The following is a 20,757-nucleotide window of genomic DNA, read 5'->3' on the forward strand; positions in this document are numbered from 1 at the left end:
TTCTTTTTTTCCTCCTGAAGCCAGTGGTTCTCAAATTTCAGAGCACATCAAAATTACCTAGAGGGTTTGTTTTAAAAAATAATAATAATAACAGAACAAAACAAAAGACAGATTGCTGAGGTCCATATCCTGGTGGGTAAGTCTCGATGAGGCCCGAGAATCTGCATTTCTAACAAGAGTGCATGTGATGCTGATGCGGGTCCAGGGACCACAACTGTGAATGACTGCCTTAAGCCATTATGAGTTGGTTCATATTACTTACACCTGAAAGATTAGTGACCAATGTATCTCCAAACAGATGAAAAAAAATGAAATAACCCTTGAAGCAAAGTGAAAATTAAAATTTTAAATTATCCAGAAAATAATGAAAATAATAAATTCATACCAAAACCTATGCAACACAATGAAGCTTTTCTTAAAGGAATCCTTATTGTCTGGAATCCTTATTGTTAATAAAAATAAAGACTAAAACTAAGTATTCAACTTCAGAAAGTAGAAAAAATAAACAAAATTAATAAAACAAAATTAACAAAAGTTGAAGACTTTTTACTGTAAGACCTGAAATAAAGAAACAGAAAACCAACAAAAGCAGCAGAAAATATAGATAAGACAAAAGCTAATTATTTAGAAACATAAATCCACAAGAAGCCTAAATAGGAAGAAACAGACAAAATAAAAATGTAAAGTGCTAGAGATTATTAAAATCCAACTGCACAATGGGAGAGACTAAAAGAATAAGAGAATCTTATTGCCACTTTATGGCAATGTATCAGAAAATATAAAGGAGGTAAATAATTCCCCAGCAAAATATACCAAATTCGACCAATCAGAAGTAGAAAAACCTAATAGATAAGACTCTGAGAACATAATTTTTTAAACTACAAAAGGCAAAGAAAGGGCTTAGATGTTTTGTAGCTCAGCTCTATCACTTTTTTTTTTTTTTTTTAACGGTACGCGGGCCTCTCACTGTTGTGTCCTCTTCCGTTGTGGAGCACAGGCTCCAGATGCGCAGGCGCAGCGGCCATGGCTCACGGGCCCAGCCGCTCCGCGGCATGTGGGATCTTCCCGAACCGGGGCACGAACCCGTGTCCCCTGCATCGGCAGGCGGACTCTCAACCACTGCACCACCAGGGAAGTCCTCTATCACCTTTTAATCTGTGGGCTCCAAATCATTTTGATCACACACACTTATCAGTAAAATATTTTTGAATATCCATCCCAATATATGTATATTTGTTTGTATTCATAAAGTAGATGCATACTTTATAAAGTAAATGTATACATTATTAAACAAAAAAATAAATAAATATAAACACAAGTCATGATATTTTTTCCATGTATGAATAAAATGAATCTATTATCTTGTCTGTCTATTGGAGATAGATTTTCCACTTTGGAGACTAGTACTTTAATTCTTATGTATATTAAATTACCCCACAACATAGAAATAGACAGAAAACTACCCAAACATTAAATAAAATCGCCTTAGTAATAAAACATGATGAGGAAAACACATTAAAAAGTCCAAGTTCATGAAGACCAATAAATATTATGAAACTGAATATATCAGCATATCATGACTAAGAAGGGTTTTTTCCCACAGGACTATAAGAATTATTCAACTTCATAGAATCTATAGATGTAATTCATTGTATCAATAACTTGAAGTCAAAAATTACATAATTATGTCAATAGATGCTGAAAAGTTTTTTGATATAATCTGACAGGTATTCATAATAAAAAGAGAAGGGAAGCAATTAAACATGATGATTATTAACTGAAAATAACACATTTAAATTTGAAATATTACAGCCATTTTCATTAAATCAGAAGATAGGATGCCTGCTGTCAGCAGCATTTTCAACACTGTTTAGGAAATTCTAGTCTATTCCATAAGAAAAGAAAATTAAATAATAGGTATGACTATTGGAGAAGACACAAAACTATTGCCCAAACCATAGTTTTTCTCTACAATAGCAATGGCCAGTTAAAAGGAAAAAAAAATTATTCATAATAGCATCAAAAATACCTAAGAATAATCATCACAAGAAATCTATATAAGTAACTTATTAAAGGTCACAGGGACTTCCCTGGTGGTCCATTGGTTAAGAATCCGCCTTCCAATGCAGGGGACATGGGTTCGACCCCTGATCCGAGAAGATCCCGCATCCCGCGAGTCAACTAAGCCCATGCGCCACAGCTACTGAGCCCACACTCCAGAGCCTGCGAGCCACAACTACTGAAGCCTGTGCACTCTAGAGCCTGCATGCCGCAATTACTGAAGCCTGCGCACTCTGGGGCCCGCGTGCTGCAACTACCGAGCCTGCGTGCTGCAACTACTGAAGCCCACACACCTAGAGCCCGTGCTCCGCAACAAGAGAAGCCACCGCAATGAGAAGCCCGTGCACAGCAAGAGTAGCCCCCGCTCGCCGCAACTAGAGAAAAAAGCCCACGCACAGCAATGAAGACCCAGCACAGCCAAAAAATAAATAAGTAAAAATAAAGGACACAAAAATAACTTGAAAAAAATGGGTCAACATAACCTATATGCTCCTCCAATCCCATTCTCTTCTCTGATCTCAGAGTAGCATTATGATGAACTCAGCGTTCATCATGTTTCATATTTTTACCATAAATATAAGTATTCACAGACAATGCATAATATTACTTGATGGTTTAAAAAAATTAACAAAGATGAATAATATTGCATCGATCATTCTGCCGCTTGCTTTATTAACATTATAGCGGGATTTTTAAAAAAGTAATCCAGACTGATAACGGTAGCTGTAGTCTGTTCATTTTAACTCAATTTCATTTTGAGAATATACTATAATTTAATCATCCTCTTGGTAACAGACATTTAGGTTGTTTCTGAGTTGTTTTTTTCTATTACAAGCAATGCTGCAATAAATATTTTTTTGCACAATTCTTTGTGTACATGTGACCGTAACCCACAGAAAAAACATTTTGCGTCACAATTCAGTACTCACACACACAAAAACACCCAGCATAACCCAAAAGTATATGAAACAATAGTTACTCTTACTACATGCACTTCACTCTGATGACTTTTATTGTTCTATTTCATTAAAAAAATAGCACTAATACTTTCCATAATCTACCAAATTAATATCAAAAGGCACTAGCGGGTCCCAGCCCACATTCTGAAAAACACTGCTCTGGTAAATCCACCCAGAAGTGGAATCAAAGTATATGAAAAATTTTGATTCCACCAGATATTGCCACATTGCTCTCTCAAGTGGATTCATTGATTATGAGTCCCATCAGGACTGTGTGACATTCTTCACACTACTTAGTATGGTCAGACCTTAAGATTTCTGCTACTTCTATGGGAGTGAAATTATATCTCATTTAAATCAGTATCTTTTTATTTGTTTATCGAATATTAATTTTTTTCTTTTATAAATTACTATTTGCTCATTTTTCTGTTCGGCTTTTACGTCTTTTTTTTTTTTTTTTTTTTTGCGGTACGCGGGCCTCTCACTGCTGTGGCTTCTCCCGTTGCGGAGCACAGGCTCCGGACGCGCAGGCTCAGCGGCCATGGCTCACGAGCCTAGACGCTCTGCAGCATGTGGGATCTTCCCGGACCGGGGCACGAACCCGTGTCCCCTGCATCGGCAGGCAGACTCTCAACCACTGCGCCACCAGGGAAGCCCTTTTACTTCCTCTTGATTTGTAGTCCTTTATATATTATGGATATTAATTCCTTATCAACTACATGCATTGCAAATATCTTTTCCCACTCTATATTGTATCAGATTTCTAACTTTGTTTATACTGTTGGTGCTGGACTATTTTATGTCAGTTAGGTTATGCCTGGTAACTATGTTTCCCAGAGTCTTTTTTCTGGATGGTTCTGGGTTACAGTCAGCCAAAAGAGAAACTCATATACTACAAGACATGGAAAGCAAAAACAAAGCAGAAGCCATTATCATGGTCAGCCACGGTAGCACACACAGATCTGCCCAGCACGTCCTGGCTTGTCCTCTCTGGTGCTCTGTGCCCACCTTGTCTTCCCAATGTTGGTCCCACTGACCAGCAGCCTGACACCATCCCTTGTCTGCAAATCCAGAGAGGTTGTCACAACACAGAGGTAGCAGTTTCCATAGCTCTCCCCAGGGGCTCCCTCTCCCCAGTTCCTGTGCAATACCAGATATGCTTGGCTTTTTGGATTTCCCTGCATGCTTTGTCTATCTAGTCCAGGGCTTCTGAAGACTGGTTAGTGAATATTTCTCTAATGTACTGTATGTACTGACCCTTCCTTTGCCCAGCAACTCTCACATTTGTGTAAGTTCTTTTTTAAAAAAATTATTTTTAAATTTATTTTTATTTTTGGCTACATTGGGTCTTCGTTGCTGCACGCGGGCCTTCTCTAGCTGTGGTGAGTGGGGACTACTCTACGTTGCGGTGCGTGGGCTTCTCATTACAGTGGCTTCTCTTGTTGCGGAGCACGGGCTCTAGGCGCGCAGGCTTCAGTAGTTGTGGCTTGCAGGCTCTAGAGCACAGGCTCAGTAGTTGTGGCGCACGAGCTTACTTGCTCTGTGGCATGTGGGAGCTTCCCTGACCAGGGCTCAAACCCATGTTCCCTGCATTGGCAGGCGGATTCTTAACCACTGCGCCACCAGGGGAAGTCCCTTGTGTAAGTTGTGAATCTTCAATTTTCATAACACTTAAAGTGGCCCTATCTTCCTGACTGAAACCTTTGCCAGGTAGAAAATTTAAATTCTGAAGTAGTCAATTTAATTTAACTGCTTATAGTTTGTATTTTTTGTGTCTTGTTTAAAAAAAAAAAATCCTTCCCAAACTTAAGAGCTGTAAAGTTTTGCTTTACACCTTTAGATCTTTAGATATGTTATGAGGTCGGGGTCCAATTTTACTTTTTCTCTATAGTCAGATATACTCCCAGGACCATTTATAATCTTTGCATTATTTTCCAAGATCTGAAAGGCACCCCTGCCATATATTAAGATTTGTATATATTTTCATTGCTAATGGTCTATTCGTCTTTCACTGGGCCATCACCTCACTTATTTACATATACTTACATAGCTGTATAATAAATATAGATATCTGGTAGGGAGAGCCTTGAAACTTCGATTTTCATCTACAGAATTGTGAGGTTATTATTGGTCTTATTAACTTCCAAGTCAATTTAATATCAACCTTATTGGAATTCTGAATGAAATTACATTGAATCTGTAGATTAATTTATAGGAAATTATGCTCTTTAAAATATTGAGTCTTGCCATTTATTAACAAAGTATTTTTCTCCATTTATTTAGGTTTGCTTTTATATATCTCAATATGTTTATCATTTCTCCATAAATATCTTTCATAGTTTTGTTAGATTTATTCCTAGGTATAGTATATTACAGTTTATGTTCCAATTGTGAAACAAACCCTTTTTATTTTATTTTTAATTTTTTAAATGTTTTTAAGAATTAAATTGTGCCATGACACCTAATGATTGCACTTTTTTCTTTTTTTTGGCTGCGTTGGGTCTTCTTTGCTGCATGGGCTTTCTCTAGTTGTGGCGAGTGGGGGTTATTCTTCATTGCAGTGCACGGGCTTCTCATTGCAGTGGTTTCTCTTGTTGCAGAGCATAGGCTCTAGGCATGTGGGCTTCAGTAGTTGTAGCACGTGGGCTCAGTAGTTGTGGCTCATGGGCTCTAGAGCGCAGGCTCAGTACTCGTGGCGCACCGGCTTAGTTGCTCCACGGCATGTGGGATCTTCTCAGACCAGGGCCCAAACCCATGTCTCCTGCATTGGCAGGTGGATTCTTAACCACTGTGCCACCAGGGAAGTCTCAGCAAACCCTTTTTAAAATACCAGTTTCTAATTGTGAATTCCTAGGATGTAGAACTGTCCTTACACTCCAGATATTCATTTGTTCTTAGTTCGACTTTTGTGTATTGAATTTATAACTAGCAATCTTGTTAAATTTTTTTTATTCCAATTATTCCAATAATTTATCTATGGATAACCATGGATATAAAATCATATTGATGTGAATAACAAAGCATTTGCTTTCTTCTTTTCCAATTCTTAGATCTTTTATTTAGTTTTCTTCTCTTATTGCATTGGTAGCACCTCCAGTAGTATCAATAACAAACCCAAGAGGGGACTCTAGATGGGCTATTAAAACTGAGAGGACTGGGCTTCCCTGGTGGCGCAGTGGTTGAGAGTCCGCCTGCCGATGCAGGGGACACGGGTTCGTGCCCCGGTCCTGGAGGATCCCACGTGCCGCGAGCAGCTGGGCCCGTGAGCCATGGCCGCTGGGCCTGCGTGTCCGGAGCCTGTGCTCCGCGGCGGGAGAGGCCACAACAGTGAGAGGCCCGCATACCGCAAAAAAAAAAAAAAAAAAAAAAAACAAAAACTGAGAGGACTAAAAGCAACTGCTTAAATCAGAGAACAAAATCTCAAGTCAGCCAAGTAGGAAAAAGAAAGAATTGACTTAATAGCAGTTCCATACAATGATACTATAAAAAAAAAAATCACTGTCCCCAGAGACTTTTATTTGTGACAGTACAGAAGTGAGGAAGCAGGCTAAGTATAAAGAGCCCTGGTTCAAATTTAGCACAGGCAACTGAGCTCCTCTAACCATGATCATATACCTGCTTTCCCAGGTAATGAAGATATCTATGAAATTCAGTTGTCCTTAGTACAAGAGTCTTGAAAAACTGAGTTTAAAAAATAATTACAGGGCTTCCCTGGTGGTGCAGTGGTTGAGAGTCCGCCTGCCGATGCAGGGGACACGGGTTCGTGCCCCGGTCTGGGAGGATCCCACATGCCGCGGAGCGGCTGGTCCCGTGAGCCATGGCCGCTGAGCCTGCGTGTCCAGGGCCTGTGCTCCGCAGCAGGAGAGGCCACAACAGTGAGAGGCCAGGGTACCGCAAAAAAAAAAAAAAAATTACGAAAACTATAGATAATATTAACTCTCTATCCCAAAAGGAAAGGAAACATTTAACTTTGATCCTTATTAGCCCATATATTTAAAATAATCATACAACAGACAAGACTTAAAGAAAAATTTTAAACTTAAAGAAAAGTTTTAGAAGCCAAAATTCTTGACTTCTTGCTTGACTTTTCTAGATTTCCCTTTAAGAGAACATTTTCCCCTTTACAAAAACATTTTCTAAATTTAATATTTGTTCTCTGCTTATATCCGAAGTATCTATACTTTACAAGTAGTTCTTCATTATATGAAAATGCATATGTTAAAATTTTTACTTTAGATGGTAATTTATTATGAATCTGATTTTACAGAAGTGGAAACTGTCTTACTAAATTACTACTTCTTATCGATAAGTGCAAGCATATTAAAATCTATTTATTAAAATTTGGTGATCTTGTCTACACCAACAAAAAGAATCATCTCTTTATCATATGAGAATAATTCAAGTTGTAGCTCTTAATATGTTTATTTTAACCAAATTTCAAAAAAAACAAAAATTCCAGTGTAAATTTAGAAGGAGCTTTGCAAAAGGCTCTTCAAGTTCATAAGAACTGAATTTGACTTGTACTTCCTTATTAATGGAGAATAAAGAAAGGTTAGCTGAAGGCTGCTAACAACTTTGTAATTCTCTGAAAATGGCACTTGGGCTTGGGACACAGGACTAGTATTTCAGTGGAGGAATTTGGCAGTATAAAGTATAGACATTTTCTGTTGATTAGTCTTCATCTTAATCAGCCCTTATTGTTCAAACAGGAACAGACTGGATCTCCTAGCAGATATAAGCATGAGGATTTATGTTTTTTAAAGTTTAAAAGTAACACTCTGAACAATGTTGTATGTTCATTAAAAATATACATACTTAGTATTAAAGGCTAAATTAATTTCTTTTTTTGAAAGGATCTCCAAGTTTAAAAGTATTAGCCATTTTTCATAATCCCTTTTATTAAAACCATACAATAAATAATCTTATTTTCACCAAGACCAGTCTAAAGTAAGGAAGCTATGTAAAGTTACTTCTTAAACCCACAATTTCTACTTGTTATATTATAAGTTGCTTCTGGACCATTTCTTTTCTATAGGCATTATTTTACTATTTATTTTGCTTAGAATAAAACGGCAATCAGAGAACCTAAAATTGTGATTATTTGCCCCTTGGCTTCTGACCATTCTCATCAGGCAACTTGGGAGACCTATGCAGCGCCAAATGAAGTTCTGCCCACACAATGTCTTGTGGTGGGTTATGAGAATGGCACATTGTCTGCCTAGTCCGAACAGAGGTCACAGCAGGGAGAGCATCTGCTAAGATAATGTGAATAAGGAAACAACCATAATTGCCTCATTAAGAGATCTCTGGCCAAATAATCATAAGAAGAAAGGAAACCACCCTAAAATTAGGTATATAATAAGGAAAATTTGGGGTAGAATTTAAAAATGCAGAATTCGGGAGACTTGGGTATTCCACGGGTTTTGCTAATTTTCTTAGTCACTGTATGAATGAATGGAAACGCGGATGCAACAGTTCAGTTATTCAACTCCAGCCCTTGCCAGTCATTAGTAAGAAGCAGAAGATGCAGATTCACAGCTGTCCAGGATACAAACAAATGTAAAATATAGGGTGGTGGGGAATTGCTTACAAGGGACCAAAACTTAGGAACTAAGATTTAAAGTCTATTTTGAAATTACAATGAAGAGCATACAGTCTAAGAACGGGAGGGAAAAAAGGAAAGGGAAAAAAGGAAATTGTCTCTGCTTAACCAATTTACTTTCTTCTGTTTTCTATCTCTATGTTTTAAAAATAGATTTTTCTTATGTCAATGGTATATAATTACAACTAAATCCTCAGTCACTTTAAATTATATATAATTGAATATATATTTCATTCAACTGCTGATAAAATTATTTCACAGTAAAAGCTAAGGTAAATATTTTCCCAATTTCGATTTAAATTAAGCATCTAAGCTGAATGAAAAACTAAAAGGTATTGAAACTGTGACAAATTATTTTTGCATTTCCTGATATTTTGAGATTAAGCTTTATTAATTTGTATTACACAGTTAACATTGTATAAATAGAATCTTGTAGTGAATTATGATTACTAAATTTTTCTGATTCCAACAAACACAGTAAAATTAGCTTGTTACAACCACAAGCCAGGTTTAAAATAAGCAAACTATTTGATGACTTTGATGTTTTGCACCCAAAATGTGCTGGCTAATTTTTCCATTCCATTTACCATTCCGGTCTTTAAACTGCCTTAATCTCCTGCCCTCAGATGTTGACCTTGTAAGAATAGGGGTCATAGGTCAGAATAGACAGACCTCAAAGGATCTGGACTATCAATTCATGCCTGAGAGATTTCTCTTCCACAATAGGAACCTACTAAACAGCAAATTCCTAAATCTAATCACACAAGTATCAGGGTGAAACAGTTATTTATTGGAATTCGTTGATTTACATTTTTCAAACATCTCCCACACCTAAAGAGCATTTTTCTTTTTCTTTTGGGAGCAGGTTCTGGGACATAATAAATATGAAAATAAAATCATTGAAAGAATTTTTAATATAAAACAGATATCCTTAATAAAATGGCACCATAAACCTGAGTACAGCTTTATTGTTTCCAGGAATGCTATGTGGATTTCAAAAATATAGAACTAGAATTCCTAACTATAAAGTACCTGGGAAACTTCAAATTATACCACAGAGATAAGATTATACTGCCACAGAGGTGGATGGGGAGGGAGTGGAGGAGGGTTACCACTAGTTAGTTTTGAGCTCACTTGCTCTAAAGGTGAATGAGGGCATTAAAAAAGTATTTTTTCTTTTTAATAAACAGGTGAAAATATACGATCCTTCAGTGAGGACAGACAAAAGCAAAATTCTTATGGCTTCCAAATCTTCTTGCAAATTAAAAAATTTGAAACCACAAAACTAGGACCCTGTAAAAATAACTCTTCTGTCATACATCTTTAATTTTTTTTTAAAAGGCAAGTTAGCTCTTCTGAGCTGAGAATAATTTAGACATATATAATGAGTTTCTATTTACATTCACTTTGGTCTTTCTGGCCATAAATGGTAAATATAACATAATGTACCATTCTAACACCATTTTAACACTGGACTATAAGGAATGTCAAATTTCATAATCAGTTTTTAAGTCTAAATGAAGAGCATCTTAAAAATGATAAATTAACAAGTCTTTCTAACATGAACAAATGAATTTCCTATACTTCCATGCCAAAAGCAGTAATACGGAACATCATAACAATTAACCTTCTTTCTAAACAAAATACACTAAAAGTTCAACTCATGTAGAAAATCAAGAAGCTTACTCATGTGCTAATGCAGTGATGCAAATGTATTATTGCCTGAAATGGAATGAAAGCAATAGAACGGTGGTATTATTTTCTAAGTTATTTTAAAAATCTCAAGTCAACATTGTTGAAAGGGAACTTGCATTATTATGAATAGCACTTCTTGCACAGTGCGGTTGGGTCAAAAGATGTGGAAGGTTGAGAACAAAGAAGACAGTCACTATGCTAGAAAAAAATTACAATAAAAAAGGAAGTTAAAAAAACCATAAATAAAAAAACACAAAATTATATGAATATACCCAATATATTTATACCTATCATGCATATATGCATTTCAAATATTTTTTTAAATTACACATATTTTTATTCTTTAATTATTAAGGATTAAAATAATTTAATCTACATAGAAACATTTCCAGACCATTTGTTTCAGTCCACATCATTTTTACTAATATAACACATATGTTAATACAAACTGAAATTTTATTATATAAAATATTTAATTCTATATTACAGGTTGACATAATTATTTCATATAAATAAGATAGTGACAAATAAATAAAATCCTCATTCTACTATCTTCCCCCACAATTTCATTGTTAGAAGTTACTTCTTTTTCCTCATAGTAAATTGTAGTTCTTTAAAGAATAAAATGATACCAAAATATATGCCAGTTTTTCAGAATAAGAATAAAGTTTTAAAATCTTTTATTAACAACAACCTTCATGTTAGTATAAAGAGAGCTTTTATAAGGTCATTAAATCTCTTTACTCTTCTGATAATGAACATAAGAAAAAGTAAACAGCAAATATAAATCAAAAATTATTTCATTTAAAAATTTAAGAAAATATTTTAAACATAAGAGAATTTAAAAGTTAATATTTACTGCTATTATGTAGCTGGACGCTAGTAACAGCATGCTAAATTCAGCAGAATTAAGACAATAAAAAAATAAACCCACTTTCTTTTGCAAATAGTTTACTTAAAATTAAGATAGAATCTTTAAAATTATTTTTTATTTCTTGCCACAGAAACATAGATCTTCTCAAAAATATGATTCTATATATATATGTATATATATATATAGAACAAATAAGTTCTCTTGAGTGACGAAACCAAATTTGAATTTGTTAAACATTTTAGAGCTTTAATTTTTAAACCTGAAATGACAGAAATTAAACTTTCTAATTTAAAAACATTTCAAGAGAAAAGATATAGTTTTCAACAGATGGTGTTTGAACAATTCATATTATTCACAGGCGAAAAATGAGCCTAGACCTCAACCTCACACCTCACACAGGGGAAAAAAACTCTGTGATTAATCAAATTTGGAGTTAATCAAAGATTTTTTAAACATGACAAAAAATAAAAGATTGATAAACGTCTTTATCAAAATTTAAAACTTTTGCTCTGTGGCAGATACTTAAGAGACTGGAACAATAAACCACAAACTCAGAAAAAATATTTGCAAATCATAAATCTAAGGACTTGTATCCACAATTTATATAAAGAGCTCTCAAAATGCAACAATAAGAAAACAATCCAGTTTTCTGGATTTTACAATAATAACTAATAGTAAGATAGAAACATTATAATATGCTATAAAAAAAGTTATATGAATATCTCTCTCTCAAAACATCTTATTGTATAAATTTAATGCCTTTCCCATTTTAACTATGCACTTATCATGCACTGTGGCTATAACTTTTGCAGCTTGGGATGCAACAGCAAGAATATCACAAATTTCTTTTTCCTTCTTCACAATTTCACAGATAGAAGATTCCTTCATATCATATCTTAGCAACCTTAGCACATGATTTTTTTTTTCCTGATTAAGTCAAGACCTTTCTTCTTTTCACTAAGAAGAAGCACTTCGCGGCTGCTCTTTGGCATATCCAAATTGCCAGCAACACTACTCCTGTGCTTTGGAGCCATTATTAAGTAAAAAAAAAGGGTTATTTGAACACACACACTGCGATATCATGATAGTCAAACTGATATCCAAGATGGCTGCTAACTGACTAATGGACAGTGTGTGCTGGACAAAGGGATGATCCAGGTCTGGATGGAACAAAGCAAATGGTGCAAGATTTCATCACACTACTCAGAACACTGCACAGTTTAAAACTTACCAATTGTTTATTTCTGGAATTTTCCATTTAATATTTTTGACAGCTGATGACCATGGATAACTGAAATCCCAGAAAGCAAAATTGTGGATAAGGGGGGAATACTATATTGATACACTCAAAAATTTGGATGAATTTCAAAGCCATTATGTTGAGTAAAAAGAGCTAATTTTAAAAGGTTACAAATGAACTAAGCCCAAATTAGGAGAAGGGAGAAAATAAAGACCACAGTGGAAATAAATGAAATAGAGACTAAAAAGACAATAGAAAAGATATATGAAACCAAGAACTGATATTTTGAAAAGATATACAAAATAGACAAAGCTTGAGCTAAACTTCAGAGAGAGAGAGATAGAGGAAAAGAGAGAGAACCCAAATAAATAAAATTGGAAATGAAAGAGAAGACATTACACCTGATACAACAGAAATACAAAGGATTATAAAAGACTACCATGAGCAATTATAAACCAACAAATTGAATAAACTATAAGAAATGGATAAATTTCAAGAAACATGCAATCTACCAAGCCTAGAACATGAAGAAATAGAAAATCTGAGCATACGAATTACTAGTAAGGAGACTGAATCAGTAATCAAAAACATCTCAAAAACAAAAAAGTCCACGACCACGTGGCTGCATTGGTGAATTCTACTAAATATTTAAAGAAGAATTAATATCAATCCTTAAACTCTTCGCAAAAATAGAGGAGGAGGGAACACTTCCAAACTCATCTTATGATGAGCATTACCCTGTTACCAAAACCAGACATGAATACTATGAGAAAAGAAAATGACAGGTCAATATCCTGGATGAACATAGATGCAAAATCCTCAACAAACTATTAGAAAACCAAAATTCAACAATAGATTAAAAGGGTCCTACATCACTATCAAGTGGGATTTATTCCAGAAATACAAGGATGATTCAACATCTGCAAATCAATCAATGTGACATATATATACCACGTTAACAAAATGAAGGATAAAAACCATGATTATCTCAGTAGATGCAGAAAAAGCATTTGACAAAATTCAACATCTGTTCATGGTAAGAACTTTCAATAAAGTAGGTATAGAGAATGTACCTCAACATAATAAGGGCCATATATGACACAGCTAACATCATACTATGGCGAGAAGCCGAAAGCTTTCCTCTAAGTAAGATCAGAAACAACACAAAAACACCCATTCTTGCCACTTGATTCACATAGTACCAGAAGTCCTAGACAGAGCAGTTACATAAGATAAAGAAAGAAAAGCATTCCAAATTGGGAAGAAAAAATAAAATTGTCTCTACTTGCAGATAACATGGTATTGTACATAGAAACCTCCAAAGACTACACCAAAACACTGTTAGAACTAAAAAATGAATTAAATAAATTTACAGGATAAAAACTCAATATACAAAAATCAGTTAATTTTTATATACTAACAACTAGCTATCAAAAAGGAAAATTAAGAAAACAACCCCATTTACAATTGCATGAAAAAGAATGAAAATCCCTAGGAATAAATGCAACCAAAGAGGTGAAATATCTATACACTAAAAATTACATGACACTGATGAAAGAAAATGAATAATTTTTTTAAAAATTGAATAAAACACAAATAAATGGAAAGATTTCTGTACTCATGGATTAGAAGAATTAATACTATTAAAAAGTCCATATCACCTAAAGTGATCTACAGATTCAATGCAATCTTTACTAAAGTTACAATGGACTTTTGCACAGAAATAGTACAAACAACCCTAAAATTTGTATGTAACCACAAAAGACCCAGAATAGCCAAAACAATCTTGAGAAAGTACAAAAATCTGGAGGTGTCACACTCTCTGATCTCTAACTGTACTTTGTAACTGCACTACAAAGCAATAGTACTCAAGCAGTACTCAAGCATTTGGCATAAAAACAGAAACATAGATTATGGAACAAAACAGAGAGCTAAGAAATAAACTCACACATATGTGGTCAATTAATTTACAACAAAGGAACCACAAATATACAATGCAGAAAGGATAGTCTCTTCAATAAATGGTGTTGGGAAAACTGGAGAGCCACATGCAAAGGACTGAAACTGCACTACTACCTTACACCATACAGGAAAACCAATTCAAAACACTGAAAACTTGAACATAAGACCTGAAATATAAAACTCCTAGTAGGAAATATAAGCCTTAAGCTCTTTGACAACGGTCTTGGCAATTATTTGACACCAAAAGCAAAGGCAACAAAAGCAAAAACAAAAGCAAAAAACAAATGGAACTGTATCAAACTAAAAAGCTTCTGCACAGCAAAGGAAACAATTAACAAAAAAGGCAACCTATAAAATGGGAGAAAATATTTGCAAATTATCTATCTGATAAGGGGTTAATATCCAAAGAATATAAAGGATTCATACCAGCGAAAAGCAAACAAGCAATCCAATTTAAAAATGGGCAGAGGCCATTTACAATCACATCAAAAAGAATAAAGTACCTAAGCATAAATCTAACTAAGAAGGTAAAAGATCTGTAATCAGAAAACTATAAGACACTGATGGAAGAAACTGAAGAGGACACAAACAGACTAGAAAGATATACCACGTTCATGGATTGGAAGGATTAATATTGTTAAAATGACCATAGTACCCAAGACAATCTACAGATTCAATGCAATCTCTATCAAAATGCCAATGGCATTTTTCACAGAACTAGAACAAATAATTTTAAAATCTGTATGGAAACACAAAAGACCCTGAATAACCAAAACAATCTTGAGAAAGAAGAATTGAACTAGAGGAATCATGCTCCCTGACTTCAGACTATACTACAAACCTACCATCAAAAGAGCATGGTACTGGCACAAAAACAGACACCTAGATCAATGGAACAGGAGAGAAAGTCCAGAAATAAACCTACACACGGTCCATCAATCTATGACAAAGGAGGCAAAAATACACAATGGGGGCAAGACAGTCTCTTCAGTAAGAGGTGCTGGGAAAACTGGACAGCAACATGTAAAACAATGAAATTAGAACATTTTCTCACATCATATACAAAAATAAACTCAAAATGCATTAAAGACCTAAATGTAAGACTGGAAACCATAAAACTCCTAGAATAAAACACAGGGAGAACACCCTTTGACATTAACTCTAGCAATATTTTTTTGGATCTGTCTCCTAAGGCAAAGGAAACAAAAGCAAAAATAAACAAATAGGACCTAATTAAACTTAAAAGCTTTTGCACAACAAAGGATACCATTGACAAATGAAAAGACAACCTACTGAATGGGAGAAAATATTTGCAAATGATACGATTGAGAAGGTGTCAATATCCAAAATATATAAATAGCTCATACAACTCAATATCAAAACAAACAAACAAACCAAACAATCCCATTAAAAATGAGCAAAATACCTGACTAGACATTTTTCCAAAGAAGACATACAGACTCACCATTGCTAATCATCAGAGATATGCAAATCAAAACCACCATGAGATGTTACCTCACACCTTTGTGGAAACTGTTTAAAGTTTTAAAATATATTACAGATGTATATAGCATTTGTATATAGTATTTTACTTAGAGTAATGCCATCAAGGTCCAACCATGTTGCCATAAATGGCAAGATTCCATTCTTTTTTATGGCTGAGTAATAGTCCATTGTGTGTGTGTGTGTGTGTGTGTGTGTGTGTATGTGCACGCGCGCATATATTTCACAAGCTGAAAAAGATACTTCCTATATATTTGAGACAAAAGATTACCATGATAAATATACAAAGAGAATGTGAGATAACAGGAAATATATATTGGTCTTTGCCCCTGGTTCCCGGCACAGAGCTCCTAAAACCCTTGTAATTTCCTGGGTGATAGGGGGGTCTTCTGTTCTAATGAGGTGACACTGGGTGGGCTCCTGGATGGCTCCTGAGTGAGGGCTGATCACTGGAAAGACCAAGCTATCACTAGAAGCTTGGAATTTTCAGCCCCACTCCCAGTTTTCTTGAGAAGGAAAAGGGGTTGAAAATCAAGCCTATGTGATGAAGCCTCTGTAAAATCCCCAAAGTACAAAATGCAGAGGGCTTCCAGGTTGGCAAACATATCCACATTGGGAGGGTGAAGCACTCCAGCCCGCTGGGAACAGAAGCTCCTACGCTCGGGACCCTCAAGACCTCACTCTATGTATCTGTTTATCTGGCTGTCATCTGTATCCTTTATCTGCTGTTATCATAACCTTGATAAACTGGTAAATGTAAGCATTTCCCTGAGTTCTGTGAGCTGCTCTAGCAAATTAAACAAACCTGAGGAGAGGGTCGTGGAAACCTCTGATTTGTAGCCAACTCAGACAGAAGTTGCGGGTAACCTGGGTTACTTGCAACTGGCATCTGAAATGTGGTGGGACAGCCTTGTGGGACTGAGCCCTTAACCTATGGGACCCGACATTATCTCCAGGTAGACAGTGCCAGAATTGAGTTAAATTGTAGGACACCCAGCTAGCATTGTGGAGAATTGCTTGGTGTGGGGAAAAACCTCCACAAATTTGGTGACCAGAAGTGAAGCAGTCTGTGTAAAAGTAATGGAGACACACAGGAGAGAAATATAATATGGAAGAACTGAGTTCTTCCCAGCATAGGAAAGAGGAAAACTGAGATTTTTTTTCTAAAGAGAGAAGTTAGAAATCAACAATAGCAAATGAACATCTCAGTGGAAAATAAGCAAAGGACAAGAAACATGCAATTCACAGAAGAAAAAAATAAAAATGAAAATTAACATATAAAAATATATTTAACCTTAGTCAAAGGATGCAAAGAAAAAAAGTAAGCTGTATTTCTTAACCTATGTAATTGGAAAATATTTAAAAGATGACATTATTCAATGAGCAGTCTCAATTTTAAAGGGGTTGTACATTGGCCCTAACCATTTCTGAAGAGCAGTTTGGAAATAGATATCAAAATTTTTAAAGTGCATAGTTTTTGATCCAGATTTTTTCAGTACTAGGTATTTATCCCTTATGATATAATCAGACAATTTAAAAAAATGTACATATAAGGATTCTTACTATGGTGCTACTGATAAATTTAAAATACTGGAAATAGCCTAAATTTAACAATTAAATTAATTTAACATAGCCTTGTTTTAAATTTTGGTACATTCACACAGTGGGAATTTATGCAGGTGCTGAAGACTAACATGGAATGTTCCACCATACACTAAGTGAAAAAAAACGCAAGTTTCAAAAATACTGCATATATATTATGATTCCCACCTGTAGTTAACATTTCCAGTGATTTTTTCATATTTGAATTTTCTGTAGTGAGTTATCTTTTCAAAACAGACAAAATAATAAACGTATTTTCATTTGAAAAAACAGGTGAGGTGTTAAGATGTACAGAGGGGCACCTCTGTCTGTTGGGAACTTCAACTTCCCATTTGTGGTCTCTGAACAGTCTGGTGGAAATAATGGTTGGGAGACTGTCTAGTGTGCAATACTGAAGGCTCAGTTAAGTATATTCTGCAGAGAGTTCAAGTTGCAAGATAGCCTATATTTCTGATAAATTCGATTCAAATACTCAGTGGTTGCATTTTATTTTATTGTGGCTAGATTTAATAACATAATAAAAATATAAATTAAAATTTTAGAAATCTTTTCCAAATACAATAAACTCACAGGCTAACAAGGTAAAATGATTACCTGTCTCCCTTTGGTTTTCTTTTTTGTAGTGTCTTCCCTTTGGGTCTTCTTTCACTTCCTAAGCAGGGGCTCCCACCAGGTCCTGTTACCCGTATTGATTCAAGGCCTTTGGAAGATTTTTTAAATGTGAACTCCACTGGTTCTCCTTCTTTTAGGCTTCTAAATCCTTCCATGAATAATTTGCTCTGAGAAGAGCAGGGGAGGGAGGGAGAGAGAAAGAGAGATCATGATTATTAATGCTTTATAAATTATCTCTGTGATTTTAAGATTAACCCAGCAAGATATCCCCAGTTATTCATTGCTAAGTATAAAATCTTTTTTTTTAAAGTTCAGTGAAAGGCATACCATTTAAAAGTTTCCTGTTGTAATACTGGCAGTGGGAGAATAAACTAATACCGTTTTTAAAGGAATTTGGCAATACTTACAAAAATTTTAATGTGTATATTTTTTGACCCAGCAATTCCACTTCAAAGACTCTCCTATAGACATACTCACACAAAGGTCCCTCCACCCCCATCACACACAAAAACCTGTATCAAAATTCACTACGGCACTGCTGCCTGGTAGAAAAATTACAGCTACCCTAAGGTCCATCAATGGGAAACTGATGAAATAAATGATAGTAGAGGTATATAATGTAACACTATTGAGCCATTAAAAGATCTATATGTATTAATGTGGGGAAGATAAACATGTAATACTGATGAGTAAAAAAAGTAAGGGTAAAGAACAGTGTGTCTACCATAACACCATCTATGTAGAGAAGTGTTTAAAAGATACATGTTTACTTATGTAGCAATGGGGTCTGGAACAATCGACAGCAAACCATGAACAGTCATTTTTCTCTAGTCCTTTTTTGGGAAAGTGGGGAAGCTTCTGGATACACACATTATTGTGTTGTTTGAGCTTTTTTGTAATTTGAAAGATACTTAGTTTTTACCAAAAAAGTTTCCTGATTGGAAAAGTGTAACTTTGGTTACAAATAATTGGCTCTTTCTATCTAACTCTTCATCAAAGTCAATGTGCCAATTCAAACTATATTAAAATAAGTAAATCATTCTAATTTTATTTATTTCTTCAAATCCCCTTGTGTACATCTTACAGATCTAATTTTGAGTACGATGTAGTTCTTTAAGACTTTTCTGAATTTGGGGTCAAAAGGAAGCAAATCTGAATATAGTAGGTAGGAGACCCTGGTTCAAGTCCAGTTCTTTAAGAAAACAGGCATGCAACTTTGAATGAGTCATTTCTCTCTTTTCTGTTTAATCTGTAAAATTAAGGAATTTAAGTTTCCCCTCATGTGTTCAGAGGAACAATGGTCCTGAAAAAGATTCCATGAAAAAAGGATCTGGTGGTCAAATAAGTTTGTGAATTGCTACACCTAGTTTCTTCTTAGTTGGATCATATTAGCATATTAAAGTCTCTGAGATTTCATACCCTCCCCAACCTCCACTGAAATAAAAATCTTGTTTAACTGTGTTTAACTCAGGAATTTCCCGACCTAATTGATCCCAGAGACCTTTCTTTATAACTACAGATGACTAACATACTTAGGGAAATGCTGGACCAGAAAAATCTCCACCCTTCCCAAGTCCATGACTCTAAAGGTAGGTAAATAATTACATATAACCAAATATACATGGAAAAGATAAAAACAACACTTCAAATTTCAATGCAAAAGGAGACTCTTCATTATGAAAGTAATACGGCACATGAAAACAGGGGTTTCAACCAGTTTCTAGTGCAGGTCGTCTGACACTGAGAAAGCCTGCACGGGGAAGTGTAATTTGGCAGCACCTTTTCTGCTCCCTGATGCTGTGTAGGAATTAGAGAAAAAAAAATCACAACTGCCTACATGCTGTAAAATTTTTTTTTTAATTATTGTTTTTAAAGCTTTATATAATATTTCCAAATCTTCTATTTTTTTCTCCTAAGCTCTCTCCTCACTAATTATAAACAGTCCTTTGCTTTCATTTCCTTTCTTACTCCCTACTCTAAAAAGTGCAGATTATCAAATCAGATGAAGTGGCACATAGGGTCAACTAATGCAATTAAGAGAAGGGAGGGATAGCAGTTTTAATTAGAACTATCATATGTTCATGCTTTGTTTCTATAATCAAAATTCTGTCACTTATTTCCTCATAGTTCCTAGTGTACTGGCACACTTGATTTCATTTTCCATTATTACAATTTTTGATAGGTATCATTTGTAAGTGAACTGCATTTCTGAATCTAAAGTAAAATCCTGCTCTCTGGCTATTCTTCACGATATTCTGAAAGAATACTTTTTCCCCCATTCTGTCATATACTCCCCTCCTTCCCCAAATGAGTACATAAGGCAATTCAGATTCACAGTCATTGACAATAATAATAATAATATCCGTAAGAAACTATAATGGCTTTGCAAGAAAAGGACAAGAATTCACAGAGAATATTCTATCTTTGCTATTACACCAAAATTGCTGCTACATAAGTAGGAAAGATTTGTTAAAGGTGGGGACTTAGCTTATTTTATTTCTTCACAAAAATCAACTTCTCCCCTTGCCTTGGCAATTTTTATTAAAGGTGCCCCCATTTTTCCAGTCATACTGGTTCCAATCCTTAGTTTTACCCAACCATTTACTGAATCAGGTGCATTCTTACTTTCATCTGCCCCAACCATTTC

The 20,757-nt window shown here is 35.0% G+C and overlaps 1 protein-coding gene across 1 annotated transcript in view; it reads right to left on the bottom strand.

Moving 5' to 3' along the window:
* The window catches only part of LIN28B (lin-28 homolog B), a 121,365-nt gene that overhangs the window by 37,194 nt on the left and 63,414 nt on the right, over positions 1 to 20,757 (bottom strand). The window contains exon 3 of the mRNA XM_033418586.1: positions 18,093 to 18,277. Coding sequence (XP_033274477.1) covers positions 18,093 to 18,277 — 185 coding nt within the window. The remainder of the gene's footprint in view (positions 1 to 18,092; positions 18,278 to 20,757) is intronic.

Source organism: Orcinus orca, chromosome 12 (genome assembly GCF_937001465.1).
Source record: "Orcinus orca chromosome 12, mOrcOrc1.1, whole genome shotgun sequence".
NCBI classification, from domain to species: domain Eukaryota; kingdom Metazoa; phylum Chordata; class Mammalia; order Artiodactyla; family Delphinidae; genus Orcinus; species Orcinus orca.